General features: G+C 44.3%; 1 protein-coding gene across 2 annotated transcripts in view; it reads left to right on the plus strand.

Annotated features, from left to right (window-relative positions):
• The window catches only part of SLCO3A1 (solute carrier organic anion transporter family member 3A1), a 171,701-nt gene that overhangs the window by 142,712 nt on the left and 10,846 nt on the right, over positions 1–18,143 (plus strand). For both annotated transcript variants that reach the window (XM_069866543.1, XM_069866542.1), the window contains exons 5-9: positions 4,671–4,835; positions 6,464–6,662; positions 7,559–7,697; positions 11,960–12,135; positions 15,245–15,309. In XM_069866543.1, coding sequence (XP_069722644.1) covers positions 4,671–4,835; positions 6,464–6,662; positions 7,559–7,697; positions 11,960–12,135; positions 15,245–15,309 — 744 coding nt within the window. The remainder of the gene's footprint in view (positions 1–4,670; positions 4,836–6,463; positions 6,663–7,558; positions 7,698–11,959; positions 12,136–15,244; positions 15,310–18,143) is intronic.

The raw sequence follows: 18,143 nt of genomic DNA on the forward strand, positions 1-18,143 counted from the left end.
CCAGGTTTGGAGAGAGAAGCTCATTCACAAGGAATTAAAAGAAAACTCACTATGGAATTAAATGAATTTCAAAACTGCAAATTCCCTAGATTTGGAAACATTTTGGTTTCTGTCCAGCTTCATTTTCAAGAGCGTAGGAGAGCTGCAATGTACAGCTGACAGCTGTCTTGTCTTCTGTTCGGTCTCTTCCAGCTCTGTGTACCAATCTGCTGAATACCTAGAGAGAGAGCTGCTCCGAATCCTGGATTTCTCTCCCCAGAAGTGGTCTCTGGGAGCAGACACATACCACTAGGCCAGAAGCTCCCAGCTGTGGAGGAGGGTCCCAGGCCATGGAGAGCCTGTAGTCCTCCAGAGGAGTTCATGAGATTGAGCGCGATTAATGGCTGACACATGTTGTTTTAAATTCATGACTGTTAACATCACGCAACAGCATCCTGGAGAGGGGTCCATCTGTAGCTTCATTCCCAGCGAGAGTGGTGTGTCTTTGGCCCAGATCTAGATGGGTACCAAGATCTTAATGCCTTTTTGGATGTGGGTCTTGGCTTCTTACCAAGATCTAAAAGGCTTGCTTAGGTAAGAGGATGTCGGGTGATCATAAAAGGCCCCCACATCAGGTCCAGTCTGTCTCCTAATTTCCTTTGCTTTGGATTTCATGAGGATGTGGACTTTGTTGGCAGGTTCTTCTTGGCTGTTTCAAAGCCAGCATCCTTGTTATCAGAAGCTTTGATTAATTCAGAAAGACCTTCAGCCTCCACTCTTCAAGGCAGAAGCTGTGCAGCAGCTGAGGTCAGGCAGAGCATGTCTGTCTCCAAAAAGATACTGTGCCTTGCCATTATCTCTGTGACACGGGTGAAGGAGGTTTATGTTCCCCTCTGAAGTCAAGCAAAGGTGGTTGCTGGAGGCACATTGATAGACCGGAAGAACCTGCTTTCCATGCATGAAAATATTACTGTTATTTTAAGCTTGTATCTTTCAAGAAGCCCCTTTGACATAGGTATCATCCTTTTCCTTCATATCCTTTGTGATACTCATTTTGCCAAGGCCACATGGATTAAACTTATCTGAGATATCTTCAGCACATCTTGCCTTACCCCATCTTCTCTTTTATAGAAGCTACCTCTTTCCAGTAGGTGTTTTCTTCTTGCTACTTGCAGTATTTTCTTCATCCCTTATTCCTGAAGCCAGGTGGAGGCTTTGCCTTTTGTTTTCTGTTCAGATATGAGGCTTGCTTTCTACATTTCTATTAGAAAGTAGTATTTTGATTCAACATTACATTTTGCCTTTCTTTCACCACACTGTCCTAGGTGGATGGGGCTGTAAACTTCCCTCTAATTTATTAGTTTGCTTTCTGTGTTTCTCATCTTTACTGCAAATTGGAAACATGTCTCCATAGGGTGCTCCACTGGAAAAAGGGGCCTTGGTGATTGTAATGTTCCAAACAATTCATTTCAAGCACCAGCGTGATGATTACAGTTTGTCGTTTCTAGAGAGTAGTTAAACCTCATGTAATGAGGTTGCCAATTATCCCTCGTACTCCCCAATGTTTAGTGACAAATCAATGCTACTTGGTGTACATAAGTGTGTTTGCTTGTCAAGCCCGTGGCCTGTCACCCACAGCTGGCCCCACAGCAGGAGATAGAGAGGATGCTTGATGTTCAGGGTGTTAGAAGTTGGGAAGTCGAGGCATTTGCAGGGGTGTTGGAGAGCTTTGGAACATCCTCCTGGGCTCCTTCCAACCTATACGTGGTTCTATGACCAGTGCTGCACATGGGTGATCTGAAGAGTTGGATTGTAAGTACTTAAGCAGTGAAAAGTGACTGAGGTTTCTTTTTCTTATAAGAATCACTTTTCTGCTAGCATTTCTGTAGTGTATTGGGTGCCTTGGGATAAGGATGTTAAATGAGCTGGTCCTTCTGAGCGTGGGAGGGTGAGTTTTTCTGTGCCATGTCTGATACAACTTGTGGGTTCTCCAAGTAGATTTTTGAGACTATCTTGAATCCGAAAGACCTTTCCCTTTTCCCATTTGGCGAATGCACTTTGACTTCAGACTTATGGCTCCAAAGAGCTACTATGAAATGTTCAAGTAACCTTTGGGCCGACAAGATGCAGGATAATGTTTATCATGACTTTTACTGGGATTGGCTCCAGTGGAGAAGTGCCATCCTTCACAGTTGTGTTCCTCAAGGCTTTACAGTCTCCATCAGACATTTCCCATTCTCCCTTCATAGTCAGCACCATATGCCAGGCAGCTCAAAGCATGTCACTCTAGTCTATTGAGAGATTTTTTAAATTTCACTGCTGACTTTTAATCCCGTTCCCAGAGGTATTTCACCCAAAGAACTGAGACAGATAAGGCAGCAGTAGGTGTCAAATGATTCATCTTAATGGGTGGCAATAGCATGATGAAAGGATATTCATTTTTATGGGGAGTCTTGATTATCATTTCCTTTAGAAAATGAAAAGGAATGAGCTGGCCCTGGCTGAGGAGATGGTGGAGGCTGCAAGGCATTGCCTGCATTGCATCTGCACTCATTGCATTGGGTTTTATGTTATACCCTCCAGATGGTGCAGAGCCCTGTTGCAGTAGACGGTGGTCAAACATGCAGTGGAGAACAGGATCTGTCCCAGAAAACTCACACTCAGATAAACAGGAAGGAGAAGAAATGATGAAGCGATGGGGCTTGTAGTCCAACACTGCCAGGCAAGGCAGGCACGAGGGCTTCCTCTCTTGGGCAAGATAGTGCAATAACACTGCAAAAATTTTTGCTTTCCATCCCCAAGTAGAAAGGATGGATTTTGACCTTCTTAATGCATGATGGTTGGCTAACAGCTTTGCTAACTTCCAAAATAAATATCTTCACTTCCCTCATGCAAAACACAGCCAGTGTGGATATTTGGTGGATAAAGTTAGATGTAGACCTTTGTGTTGTTGCATTTGAATTGGCACAAAGCTACATGTCAAGGAATCCACTAGTCTCGAACAAACTGAACTCCAGAGGCACAACAGGCATTAATACCTTAAATACAGCTTTTCACGCTCAGCACTGCCAAGTCCACCTTTGCACTTTCCCTCCTTTTCCTGGCAAGAAGAGGAAATTCTGTAGGTGGCCACTAAAGAACTGAAGGAGGCAGCAGGTGGCTTCTGAGATCTATCCACAGCTGAATTCCCCCACCCCCATTTCTCCCTACCAGTACCTTTTTTTTCCCTCTCCCCCCTGACCTTGTTCTACTAAAAATACTATGCCTCTTGCACCTTCATTATGCTCAGGAAGCAGGAATTTTATACAGCATGAAAAAGCATTTGTGATATAAAGAGACCCAAAACTGGAGTGGTCCCTTTCAAAAAGGTTAGATTGAACCTAATTATAACCCTTTCTCCCCTGCCCCAAAAAAAAGGACCAAGGGGACCCAAGCAGAGCCTTGATAAAGACCTGTGCATTCACGTGCTGAGGGCAGTGCAATTAGATTTTGCACCAAAAAAAGTTCCTAAGGGAACACAGGAGCCAGCACCAGAGAATTCCGTCATCTGCCAGACCCTGGTACACCATGGGGGATGTGGGGGATGGATTTTGAAAATGCAAATAGGGGTCCATTGAGGCTTCACTACACTTCAGCGAGGTAATTTTCAAACTTAATGATTTTCACATTTAATTCAGGGAGAAATTAGTCATCAGGTATTGAAACAAAGCAAGGCTCTCTTCTGTACTGGGATGCTTTCCTCTTCAAGCTGTGTTATCTCGGCAATAATTAAAATGTTCACTGAAGTAGAAAATGTGCTATCTGATTCATTAGCCAGATTTCCCTTTGTAAGGTAACTCGTGTTTGCTTATCGGAAATAGAGACGGGTTTGGAGAAGAGGACTCTGGGTGCTAATGATTCGAGAGGGAGGAGCCAAGGGATCATGAAAATACAGCACGTGTGCACCTTATACAGTGAATAGCTCAACGTGTCATCTTCTACCCTTGCAGCTACAAAGGCTGGCAGGGTCTGTGTGGGGAGCCAGTGCTTTGCTGATGAAGCTCTGGGTTATGGGAACATACAGGCTAACATGCCTGTCCCAAGCATGAGGTCCTTTACCCCCATGGGTGGCTGTAGCCCCAGGCTACGCAGGAGAATTTCACCTTGCACCCAGATATGCTGCAAGAAAGTGTATATATATATATATATATATGCAGCAAGTGAGTCAGTGTTATGGGGGAGTAAGAAAATGAAGCAAATCTCTATGGCAGGAGAAGGAAAGGTCAAGTGTAAGCTGGGTTAACTTGTGTCCGAAAGCTCATGGAACCCACTCACTGACTCAGTGTTGTTCATGAAGAGCAGGTAGGGAAAGCAGAAGGAGAAGGAGAATACTAAGCTTTGATTGATTTCCCTATGGGAGAAGCAAAAGCAATATTGGAAAACAGTCATCCTTCAGAATTTCAAAATCAGCTCTAAGACGTAAGTGTAATGACAAGTGACTTCTTTTCGCACCCTCCTGATACCTGAATCTTTAAATGACACTATTTGTTTCACTTTGTTCTGGTGTTGCCACTTTTCAACCACCTTCTCTGTGCAGAACAGAAAATTACTCCTGATTCGAATTGAGTTTGTCGTGCAGGAGAGCAGCAAGGCATCTCCAACCCCTGAAGCAGAGCCTACACAAAAACATCTCCTTTTTTCTTCTCTTTTAGTGATCCCCAAAGTAACTAAGCACTTACTCTCCAATCCCGTCTTCACCTGTATCATCCTGGCAGCCTGCATGGAGATTGCAGTCGTGGCTGGCTTCGCCGCCTTCCTGGGAAAATACTTGGAGCAGCAGTTCAACCTCACCACCTCATCTGCCAACCAGCTCCTGGGTGAGTAATGACAGGGACCACCAAATCTCCAGCACCCGAAGACATTTAAAAGTGTTCAGCATAGCTGGTAACCACAACCTATTTTACCAGTTAGACAACCCAAAAAGTGCCCAACATCTAGAAATATGTCTCTGAGTAGGAGGGCTGGGCTTGAGCTGTGGCTTGGCTGCAGAGCCCAGAGCAGACCTCTGGCATCCATCCTCCTCCACTGTGCTCTCCACTGCAGCCCACTGCAATCAGTTCCCCTCTAGGTGAGCCCTTTGTGTATGAAGCGATATCATTCAAATGCCCCTTCTCTCTCCCCATGCTATGCTGCTGCCATTTCCCATATATATATTTCTTAATGTTCATTCATTCCCTGTCGGGACACTGATGCACAGGCAGGATTTTCATTTATTTTCTCCTGCTACTTATTCCCAAGCAAACCCAACAATTTATTTATGACAGCCATCCTTTCAGTGGCACCCAATTAAGACATCTACAAGTTGATCTTGGATGATCTGCAACCACAGCTCACCAGATGGGCAGCTGGCAGTGATCTGTCAAAAACTAGGACATTGTGAAATGGATGGATCTTAATACCAAAATAAGGAGCTTGCAAGCTGCTCTCCTGACAGTTATTTATTTTCCCATCGAAGTCATTGATATCTTCTGGTTTTGGCCTGGTTTTCCAAAAGAAACAATCCCCTGCAGTCAATCTTGCCTTCCCCAGAAACACAGGAAAGCGCTGGTGAATTTTAATAGGATTTGACAGAAGGGCAGAGATCTCAAAGATGTTGGGCTCTTCCATCTTTCCTGAAAATTAAAGGCTTGGCAAAGGAAAGCAAATTCACTGTTAACTCACTGGGAAAAGGAAAACCGCTACATTGTTTGGTGAGAGATGCCTGGTCAGTCAGCCTGTGAGTACAGCTGGATGGTCAGCAAAGAGGGAATCACTCTGTAAGCCAGAGCACATCCTGCTTCTGACCTAGCACTATGAAAGGAGACTTTAATAGTTCCATAATCTTCACAATATAAACAAAGATTTCCCACTTGGCCTTTACGGGAGTCTGGAAGTGCAAGGATTTGGATGCACTTCTAAGCTTAGCCCAGGTAGGTAAGGTCTGGAGTATAACTGGTGGCAAAAGGATTAAAATGAACCCAGACAAGCTTAGTGTGATAATGCCTTTCTATGCCTGGAAAGTGAGTCACTTCTGGCAGTGATTTTGCACCTCACATTTTAAGAAGATTCTTTAAGGAAGACTTGATGTTTTCATAGTATAGGAAGCTTGGCTTATCCAAAGCCTCTGGAAACCTCAGAAAATTCTCATCTGCCAGCTGTTGCATGAAGTGTTAGAGATGTTGCTGCTTAGGTTAGGGTGGGCCTGCCTCAGCAATTTTGGCATCTCCCTCGAATATGCATGAGAACTGGAAGAAGATCCCAGTTCCTCAGTGGAAGGCAAGTACCTATTTTGTAACCTTTCCTCTCTTTTTGGGCAACCCCAGCTTGGTGCTACTCCACTAGTTGGTCATTACAAGGTTTCCCCATGCTAGCACACACAACTTTCTGCTGGGAAGTAAAAAGCTGTAACAATGTGATTCACTGAGCCTGGGTCACACTTCTTGCTAACAGATTTTTTCTCTTGCAGGGATGACGGCAATACCATGCGCGTGTCTGGGCATATTCCTGGGTGGCCTCTTGGTGAAGAAGCTCAGCCTGTCTGCTCTAGGAGCTATCAGGATGGCCATGCTGGTGAACCTAGTGTCCACAGCTTGCTACGTGTCTTTCCTGTTCCTGGGATGCGACACAGGACCTGTGGCAGGGGTTACTGTTCCCTATGGAAACAAGTGAGTTCCCAGAGGGTTTCAGGGTCTCATGCAGCCTTACCAACATAAATGCCATTTTATTGTCCTCAACAGGCAGACTTTGAGCAGTGCTGGCCCTTAGACAACCATATACAGCAAGTATATAGAAGGCAATGTTGTCTAAGGCTCTTAGTTTGGGATGTTTTCATACCAGTCATCGCTGTGAGAGTTGGGTACCTGCAGCTGACAGTTGAGTTTACGAAAGTTGGTCAAACTGAATTGAAAGGTGCCAGACCTTATTTTGCACTATGGGCCACCTATGTAGCATTGGGTCCACTACACCATCTGGTTTCTCCTAGGAGCAAGGCACATGCACTGCTTTGTACATTTAAGTGCCTGAGGGGAATTTGTAGAACCAGGTTTTAGATGCCTAGAAATTCAGATACGGTGTAGAGAGGATGTGCGTGGCTCCAGGCCCATTTTAATGGGAAAAATGAGGCTACAGTGCTCTGTAGCATTCACAAGACTTGGAGGGAGTTGCTCTGTATTTTCTTTTCTGGTGCTTCTCAGTATGTGGTGGCACTCTTTAGAAGATGACAACTTAAGGCTGTCAGTTGCTCACAGTTACTATTTTAGAAAAATACAGAGCGATCTCTGCAGCATCTCTTTGGGTTTCCTTGGGGCTTTGCATTAGGATAACGAGGCAGCCCAAGCCTCAAGTTAGATTCTGTGTTGCAGAGGCCAGGGTATTTCTGTCCCCAGGGAAAGGGTGTAGCTTGGATTTCTTAAATCTGGGATCCTCATAACCAGTCCACTGCTTTTAGTAATTTGTTTCCCTTAACTGCCCCCCCCCAAACCATCTTTGCATGGCAACGATTGGGAAGGCTGGCCAATACCATCACACTGCCCATTAATTTCTCTTTCTGTTTCTCTCACAGCTCAACTCCAACCTCATCTCTGGACCCATATTCCCCCTGCAATAACAACTGTGAATGCCAAACTGATTCCTTCACTCCAGTCTGTGGGGCAGATGGAGTCACGTACTTATCTGCCTGCTTTGCTGGCTGCAGCAGCACGGTGAGTGGGCTTTGCTGGGGACCTCTCACCTGTAGGAACAATTCTGTGAGTGCCAGGAAGTGAAGTTAGCACATACAATTAGCTCGTTTACAGACATCAGTGGTTACACACCCAAAAGCTGACCTTGTATCTCAGATGGGCCTGAGCTGCTGTTATGTTTTACTCTGTCATGTAAATGCCCACTGACTTCAGCAGCTGTCTGCCAGTGTCACCCACAGAGTGGCATGGGATTTCCCATCCTCCTCTTCCTTCTCTGATCTTTCTTCTTACCATGGAACCAAGGAACGTGAGAGGAGATCTGCACATTTGTCCACGGGAAGAACACAGATCCTCCATGAGAGCTCACTAGCCTGAGCTGTGGGACCTGCTTCTCTTTTCTCCTGGAGTTCTCCATCTCCCTGCTTCTCCACTTGCCTGTGTTTGCCCTGCGCAATCCTTGTATTATTTTTCCTCTTGCTCTTCTCTTGAATCTGGTTCCTAGACACCAGTTCCTGGTTTTATTCACCCTCACTTAAATTTCTCTTCTGCTCCTCTTGCTTCTCTCTCTTTCCTTGCTTTACTCTGAGGCAGCAGCAAGAGCAGTTGTCAAGGGAGCAGAGACTCCATCCAAAGACATTTCTCTATTTTTCAGTTCTTCATATCTAAGAATATATTTCCTTTGGAAAACTCTTAAAGACCAAACTATCTCTGTGTAAAGACAATGTGGGGAATTTTTAACATCTTAAAAGCCTGCTTTTCGATTTTTTGCTGCTGAAATGCTAATTCTTCAGGATTATGCTGAAAATTAGTGCCTGCTGCTCCCATGGGTGGGAACTGGTGAGGTCCCTACAGTCCTCGCTCCCAGCCTAGAGCCATGCCAGGCATGCTGACTGCTGCCATGCTGCCTCTGTGGAGCCCGTGGGAGATCAGCCTGGTCACAGTGACCTTTTGTGGCTGCAGAAACATCAGTGCTCACCACACGCGATTATCCCTCCATGGCTTCATCCTTCCTTTTTGAGAAATATCAAACCTCCCTTCCTGCCCTAAAGAGATGAACCTCCCAGAGATGCAAGCTCCCTGCTAGCCAGTATAGCCTCACAGCCCAGATGAACTGGGAGCTCATCCTGCTTAAACCTCTTCTCTCCTGAATTCCCACTCCAGCCTCGAAGATGTAGGCATCCCTTTGAAATACTACAGTCTCAAGGTGCTTTCATCAACCCCACAAGGGACTTCACAAGTGTGTGACACACAAAGGTGTTACCTCTTGCTCTCTTCCTCCTCCCAGTAAGAGACAGGTCTGCACCTGGGGCGGCAACAGGATCATTTTAACAAGAAGCCAGCTTGTACAGGGCACACAGAACAGTGTCTCACCAGTTCACCGAGTCCTTAAGAAGAATGCAGCTGGTGTGGTCCGTAACTAGAGTTTGGGAGTGACCTCCTCACTGTGCAGTTCAGGGCCTCTGGAAGAAGCAGAGTAATAAAAATTCAGCTTGACCCCATCAGTCTGCAGCTGCCTGACGTCATGCTCTGCAAGAGCAAACCTCTGAGCAAAAACCTCACTCTCCCTCAACTTCTCTCTTACTCATGCTTCCTTATTTTGCCTTTTTGTCATCATCTTGGGGTTCTTTACATCACATTGTCTTGGGGGTTTTTTTTGCAGTAATGTTTTTAACACAAAGCAATAGCATCCTCTGGAAGGGGCATTATCAAGAATTATGGACGAGTTTGGCCATGCAGTGGCCCTGAGGCAAAGCCAAATTGCCAAACCAGGTTTTAAACCCATAATCCAGGTAATGACCTGTCTAGAGGGTCTTGTGAATGTTATATGTTTGTGATGAGCCAAGGGTTGCTTTTTACTGGACATAAAATTCTCTGAATGCTTTATTTAACTTTACTACATTGGATGTTTCGGACTGCCTCTCTCTGCTTTTCCTCTGTGAACAATTTCTAAAAGCAATATGTAGCTCAGGTAGTTTTTTCTTTTTCATTTCTTCTCTCTTACTGAGCTGGTTGCAGAGGTGCACCAGTCCAAAAAGCCGTAGGAGTAGTAGTGCCAATAGGCAGAGCTCTGGCACCCTCAGGAATTTCTCTTTAAAGCCTTCCTGGGAATGAACCTTGCATACCAGACGTTTTGTCTGTTTGATGCCATTGCTTCTCTTACCCTTTTGGCTGGAGATGCATGAATACCAGCCTGTCCCTTCCCTGGCAGAGCCAGGGTTTAAAAAAATGAGTAATTAAAAATGTGGGTAATTTACAAAGAAAATTATCCCAAACTCAGGATGCTGTTAAAGGTGCAAACTCTGCATCTGTGCAGCTTCATGTGCATACAGAAAATATGGACACGTGAGCTGCTGGGTAGTGGAAGGCTGTGGTAACGTGTAGTTGAATGTGGTGGGGTTGCAAGCAAGGAAATCAATAGCAATTTGGCAGGGGTAGCAAGAAGTTGCCTCTCCGCAGGACAGAGGTAAAAATCCATCTTTGATGTTTCCTTGTTTGATGTCTCTGAGTTGTATAGTGTCTCAGTAATAAAAGATCAAAGATCTCCCAGGTAAGGGTGAGGCGTAGCGCTAAGCAAGTGGATGTAGTTGGTACAAACTACTTGTGCTGCTTTGGGCTAGCACCTTGGTGCAAAATGGTTGAAGAAGCGGACTGAGGGGTAGATTTTCAGGCAATGTAAGTGGGGACCTGCCTTGTGGTTTGTGAAATATCACACCAACAGGAGGAGAATCCACCTCACCATTGCCAGAACCAGGTACTTTCTCTCCATTGATGAGAGCCCATGGGAAATAAGCAGCCAGTTATGCATGTTTGCCAAGATGTGAATTTTGTCCCAAGTTATTTCAGGACAGGTATGTAGTTCCCTGGGCTTAGATGTTGTGTCTAGGGTGTTTGCTAGCAATGCACTGCAGTAAGAGCCAGGAACTACAAATTCCTGTTGTCTCTGTGCAAACATCACTGCAGTGGTGCTAATTGTCATCATCTCGAAGCCTACAGGTGGCAGCTTCTAACTCACAGTACAGAAATTTGTTATGTTAATTATGGCTTGCCAACCAGAAAGGCACCTGCACTCCACCTCTCTTGGAGTTCTGCACTGCCGTCTTTCTTGCCCTCTGTGCACTTATTTGGAAGAAAATCATTTGACTCCTGTGTAGAAGAAAGTGATTGGTGTCAGAAAGGCTGGAGTAGTATCCCCACAGATCCTTATCTTTGGAGGCAGTGAACCAGTAAGTGCTTTTGTATGGTCCTAAGGGAACCCCAGCAGAAAAGCAAAGGAATTTCTACTTGAATGTGGTAGAGAGGAAGGGGAGGAGATTTAGCTGTTTTTCAATATGTTTTATTTTATGGCATTACTTCTCTTACAAACATGTGACCTGCAAACCCAGCGGGCTGATGAAGACAAGCCATGAATCATTTATGATCATTTCATTCTGTATTCGTTAAGGGATTTCTTGGTAGTACTGTGTGCCTTAATTGCACTGACATCCCCCACTCAGAAATTCAGGAGGGCAAGTTGGAAAATAAAAAAAAAAAAAAAATCCCTAAATCTTTGACTGGCAAACAAAGCGTCTTTTCACATCCTGCATTGCTGGAGAGATCAAAGAAAAATGCAGTCATTTTACCCTCCTTCTGATCACATATTGATAAAGTTTATCTAGCCTGACTTAAGCTTTTAGCTCAATACAAATCCCTCTGAACCAGATGTTGTTTATTAGCCCTGTAGTGCACATGAGTCCAGCAGGGTCTGTGCTGCCAATTTGTGATAGTTCAGCTCTTGGTGAGCCACAGCATCCATTGGCTCCTTCCTGGAATTCAGGGGGCTGGAAGCAGGCACTGAACCCACAGCCAACAACAGGGTTACCAATTTACTTGCTTTTAGTGTAGTTCAGTTTTAATGGCAACAGCCAAAGGGATAGAGGTAAATAAGAAGATAATTAGAACATAATTTGGGGATCTTCCTTGTCTCAGGGACACAGATCATTTCTTTATTCTCCTCCAAAGGGGTATAACTGGATAATAATTTTGTTGCAGTGACATTTATGGGAGAGACTTGAAAGGAGCAGAAGAAAAGAAACAAGCCAAGGGACAGCTTTCCCTTGTTGGTAGCACGCATCAGAACTGATGTGCTTCTGAAATCCTTTCAACCCTCCCTCAAATAAGCACTTGGGAGTTATTTAATTGACCATTAGAGGATTCAGAGTGGGTGTTGGAAGCCCTTGTTACAGAGGGAAGGTGAAGGGGGACCATGCCTTTCATTTCCCCTGAACCCCTGTGCTCCTCTGCAGAACCTCAGTGGCTGTTCGTGCCTCACCTCAGTCCCTGCTGAAAATGCCACCGTCGTTCCTGGCAAATGCCCCAGTCCTGGCTGCGAAGAGGCCTTCTTAACATTCCTCTGCGTGATGTGCGTTTGCAGCATGATTGGGGCCATGGCGCAGACGCCGTCAGTCATCATCCTCATCAGGTAGGACCACTGCCAGGAGGATGCAATGCCCTTGCTGGGGGCTGCTCATGGGGTGGGAGCAGGGGTGGGAGGACCATGAGATACCTCTGGGAGCTGCAGGGAGCCAAGGGGCCTACACAGCTCCTGGCCTCTGCCTTTTTTTTGCTGAATGTCCCCATATATCAATGACTTTGGCTTCAGTGCAGGCACAGTGTATCAGAAAATCCGCCTTTGACTAAGCAGCCCCTGATGGAGGCACCTTGAAGGAGCTGCCCATATTTTCAAGAGCTATTTGAGTCTTCTCAGCAGATGAAGAGCTGTAGGCACAGGCTTTCTCGTACGTTACTGCCTTTACATGAAGACAGGAACTGGGGATGTGAAAACCCAAGCAGTCCTGCAGACTTTCAGTTTGTTTCAAGCGTTAATTAAATAATTATGACTGGTAGCACCTGGCCGGTCCATGGCATGGCCCCAGTGAGTTCAGTGCCTACAGTACCAGACTGCTGAACAGAGTATGAGAATTGCTTGAATACAGCTTTGATAAAATGGGAATGAGGAGGGACTGGATTTGCCAACAGAGAAGATCCCTGCAGGGATGCTGCAAAGAAAGATGGGTAAGCTTGTTCTTACCAAGGATGGGATTAGCATGGGAAGGGAAATCCAGATGTGCAGCTTCCAGGCAGGCAGTAAGACCTTTACAACTGCATCAGGAAAGGAGCAGAGTTGCAGCCCACTCTTCTCAGCATATAATGCCTTGATAAAATACCTTTAGAGATGTCCTGGAGATATTAAAAACATGGAAAAGTGAAAGGGTGTGGCAAAAGCTAGCTTTGATCAATACCACACTGAGTAGAGTTTAACTTCTCTTACCCTGGACCAAGTCCAAGAACAGAGGAAAACTGAATGTCTGAAGGACATCTTTGAGTTGAGCCAATATGAATAGGTGGGCAAAAGTAGCTTATTCAGATAGCAGACATTGTGTTATTTCCAGACACATGGAACACTTCACCTTATGATATACATATATATCTAAGCCCACGTTTACCCAGAATTACTTATCTGTCCAGGCTGTCACTTACTGAGAATAATAACCAGAGGCATAAATAGCAGATCTGTTCTGCTCCCTGGAAAATTCCAATAAAATTCAATCAATAAGGTCTGTATTAGAAACGCACTCTTGAGTGGATCTTGGACAGAACAGCTCTGTGAGGGCACGTATCCCTGCAGGATACAAAATGAGATATTCCACCTACTAGTTCGTTTCTCTCTTTGCATCTACAGTAGCTAAAGGGAAATCAAATTTCTCATGATAAATATTGTGGCAAAAGTAATTTGAAGTTTGAAGAGTTCTTTATTCAAGGGAGCTGCCAGTACCTGTAGGATCCTGAATGGATACGTCTTAGTGTCGACTTCAAATGAGATAAGCCAGTCGCCACCCAGGTAGAAGAATACAAGGGAATAAGAAAAGCGAAGGAAATGTTAAAAATATTCCGCTCAGAGCTGAAGGAAATAAACAATTCACACATCCAAATTAGTAACTACATTGCTCTCAGAATCACTGACAGCTACTAAAATGCAAGGAAAAGAGCTGTTTGCCATATACCACCTCATGTGCTCTTGCAACTGCCCTCCTGCTGAAAAAGTTGGGCATTTGAGTATGTCCCTGGTGTCCACGGCAGTGCCAAGTGGCATAGGCAGCTCGTATGATTAATTTTAAAGTGAGCTTCAGTGTCTACAAATTAGATGTCTTGTCTAGGCAAGTCATTTTTTCAGTATTGTAGTCAGTGAGAAAAGGAAAAGTTTTCAGGTTGCAACTTTTTCTCCACTCTGAGGTATGGGGATTGACTTTGGTCTTAAATACAAAAAAGTGAATGGAAGGACACCACCACTGATTAAAAACCCTCTGTGAATATTTCATGTGATAATCTATTTTTTCCGTAAAATAAACTTTAATACTCTTTCCTTCATTTCCCATGCAACTGTAGAATCTTATTTGAGCCAAGTCATTAACCACTGAAACATTTTTCCAAGGATAGATACCTCATGGCAAAAAGGCTTCATTCTGAGCCTGGGGCGTCTGCCCAAAAAGTCCGCTGAAATTCACTGGCTTACAGGCTTTGTGCAGGGGTCATGGTGTGATGTGGCCTGTGTAATGTGTGAGATGAGGGCACGTGATCAGAAAGGTCTTAACTTAAAACCTATTGCTGTTTCTGTAATCGATAGTGTCTGACGCACCTCAAGTTCGTTTATACAGAGGGCCACCACTGCCACCATGGGTGCCACTGGCAGTGCTGCCTGCAGCCCTCTGGAAGGAGCTAACGGAAGAGGCAGCTGAGGCTTTTAAAGTTCCCCTGTATGATGAATCTATTCTTATGGGGATCATATGCTGCTTTTCCACCCTTTATATATTGTGGAAAACAAAATGCTATTATAAGACTTAAGACCAAATTAAGGATTTCTGAAATTCCAAAGGCTTTGCTAAGCCTACCCCAAGAGGATGACTTCAGCCAGTAGCATCCTTGAGCTAAGCGAATTAGAAAGCTATGAATTATTTTTTAAAGCACCTTTGAAGGATAACACTAATGCGATAGAGCGGGTTGTGCTCATAGCAAAAGGCAGTGCAACTGTTGTCTTCCCAGCATAAAATGAATTTCAGTGTTAAATTCACACACGTGGAAACAAGTCTTCTTGAACACTTTCACTGGAAGGCTTGATGTAACAGCCTGACTCAACTTTTTGGTCCGTCGTCCCTTTCTTGTTCCCAGTAGTCTGTGAAGTTTCAGAACAAAATTTTTCTCTCCCTCCAATTCTTAATATCTGGAACCTTGAAAGCATGATAGGGAGCTTGTAAATGATCATTTACTGGGATGGGAATTTCATTTTTCCCCATCCAATGACAAGATTAGCTGTTGTTATTAATGACTTAGCTAAATTCCTGAACCTATCACCAATGCAATTACTTTTGGGGCTGTAGGCAGTTCAGGCGGAGGGAGAAGAAAAACCTCATTAATGACTTTTTGAAGAGGTGGTGGTGGCATCCTGGCTGACAGCAGAGAATGGCCACAGGGTCTGTTAATCACAGCAGAACAACGAGAATCGATTTCACTCACTCCCTCCCTCCTTCCTACAGAACCGTGAGCCCCGAACTCAAGTCTTACGCTTTGGGGGTGCTTTTCCTGCTTCTCCGTTTGCTAGGTAGGTACAAAAATCTCATGTCTTTCTCCCCTATCCTTTCCTCCCTGTATTTTTAACATTCAAAAATTAATATCTACTCCATGCAATGCTGTGGTTGTCATGAGCGGCGTCTGATGCGATGGGGTCCAAGCTCTCTCTCTGAAGGACACCATGTCAGGACTCCTGAAAGCACTTTTCTGGACATTTGAATTGTGCTAATGGAAGAAAATGCAGCATTGCCTGAGAAATGACCATTTCTGCCATGGTCCCACACAACCAGTTACTCTCCTATATCTATTATTAACATGTCAGCAGTTTGCAAAATTACTAGTATATTGCATATTGCTCAAGTAAAGGAATATGTAGTTTCATCTTCATTTAAGGGACAGGACCTACGTTACATGGTGTGTTTGTCCCTTCCTTCGGCTCTCTTGGAAAGGAAAACAGTAAAATGAGACGGGCTGAGTCCTTTTATCCTCCTGTGGGTTAATACCCTATTTAAATGCTGTGCCTGTTCCTCTGGACCAGTATGTGCTTCTCATGTATCAATTAAAAGGAACACATTGTGCTGTTGTTTGCCTGCTTCAGGATGGAGGGTTTTGTCCTCTTCTGAAGAGATGGCTCCTGGTTTAAAGCTACTATATTCTAGCTCATTAATCTCAATGGTTCAGGGCAAAATCCTCTGTGATCCATTATATGGGTCCATATCACGTACAGGGCTTTTGCGTGTTGCGGGGGTGGAATTTCCATTTTTTTTTAGAAGAGCATGGGGAGTACCTTCCCTGCCTGACCCCTTGCTTTCAAAAGAATGAGCTGGAGAGTAAAACACCATCTCTTAGGCTGCAGCAAGACACTAGGAAATAAGGGGCCAAAAATCCCACAGTACCATACATCACTTTGATTAAGTGACTTCATGTACTTATTTTTTGTAACATCTTATTCCCCATTAGCTGAAAGGGACGTGGTGGTCCCAGACCAGTTTACAATGAAAACAGTTAGATTTTCATTGCTTTTGGTGAAGTGGCTGCAGTCAGAGAAAGTTCCATCAAGTGATCTTATCCAGGGCTCAGAGAACTCAAAGGGAAGCCAGTGGGTTGACTTGGGTCTGCTTTGGTAGAAGCCTTGCAAAGACAGCACTTTCTTTAGCTGTCGGGGCTGCTCTCGGGGTTTGGCCTGTTTTCAGCTCTTGCTGGCTGAATGCAGAGTGTCAGCAGGCAAGTGTGCGAGGAGGGTGGCTGTGAGCTGTTGTTTCCAAAGGAAAAAGTATTGAAGGGGAGAGATGTTTTCTTTTTTCTGTTTTACTTTCAAAAGAGAGAAACCTCCTGAGATAGCAGCATCTTGAATTTCTCCAAAACCAGGCTCAGACGTGCATGCTTAAGTTGAATTGATCTTTTTTTTCCCTTCTAATAAAGAATCCACAGTAAGAATTTAAACTTAAATCTTTGTATGTTACTCTGTCACTAAGGAATTCGCGCAAAATAAGACAATACATCCGAAGCGTATTAGAAATGTAGCTTGAACCCACAGAAAATGAAGAGACAGTACTTTTCAATATGAGCAAGAGTATCCAAATCTTGCCGTTAACAACCTGAGGTTTGAGAATAGCTTTACTGATTTATTTTAAAAGCTTTAAGTTCACCTTTAAGCTTTGACTTAAGAAGAGAGTGATAATAGCTGCTTCTTGAACCAAAGGAGAGTATTAAATACAGGAGGGATGAGACCCGAAGGTGCAATCGTAGCTAATGGATTTCAGTAAGACTGAAGCAGTTTTTTTATACAGCCCTACAGTTTCTGCAGTGAAATATATACATAGCAGAAAATTTTGCAACACTTTGCAGTAAGAGGTAAAACGTGATTGAATCTCTTTAATAGTCACTGTAATAACATGAAACATGACTGAATTCTCCTGGTGTCCTCCTGGATGTATTATCTCATTTCATAGGTGTTCTGCTGAGAGAGGACAGTGTAACAGTGTCTTCATATAAGACTGTTACTGCAGTTTATCAGAAAAGAGTGTAAAGCAGTGCCATTGGACCCAAAGGTTCAGAATGGAAATGTCTGTCTGGAATAGCAAAGATTTTTAGACTTGAAAGATTCTGGATGCATCCCTTCTGGATGATGCTCACTATGCATCCTAGCAAAGCTTCTGCCTGCCAAGGCAATTACTTTTGTTTCTCCTGTGAGCCCATTTTGTTTCCCTCTCTTCTTCCACCCTGACAAAAACACAGTGCTTCTTTCTCAGAAGATCTTTACCAATCTGCAGTGAAACCTCTCAACTCCCATGTCTCAGAGCATCTAGGCACCAAGTTGCTCCTGTGAGTATCTTGTCCTCTACTGTGGTAAAAATGACCTGAAACACTCACTGGTTGATAGAAATTTCTCATATATATATTTTTTTAGCTTTCCATATCTGTGCCTACATTCCCATAGGTGTAACTTTGGAGTTCAGTGAAAGAGGTCCTTCCTCAAGCCTTATGCAGAGCAATTTTCAGCCCAAATGATCTTGAAAACCTGGAAAGCGGTCTGAAGCCAGCAGATGGAGATGATAGCTCTCTCTGAAGTTCAGTCTATGCATCGCTAAAGCTTTGTATCAACATTGCTCAGCATAGTAACAACTAGGGGCTCACATCTCAAAATCATAATCCAAATGCAGTTTTCTCTTCGTGCAGAAAGTGTACGGCTCCTCCCTCCTTGGTCACTGCCGCATCTGGATGTCACCCCCTAGGTGGCATCCAGTCCCAGTGCAGCACTGGGCACACAAACTGCAGTCAGCAACTCAGTCTCTTTGCTTGTTTCTGGCAGGAGTCCAGCTGAATTCTTAAATTCCATATTGAGTGTGTGTTTCTCCACAGGTT

This window comes from Phaenicophaeus curvirostris, chromosome 12 (genome assembly GCF_032191515.1).
Source record: "Phaenicophaeus curvirostris isolate KB17595 chromosome 12, BPBGC_Pcur_1.0, whole genome shotgun sequence".
NCBI lineage: Eukaryota > Metazoa > Chordata > Aves > Cuculiformes > Cuculidae > Phaenicophaeus > Phaenicophaeus curvirostris.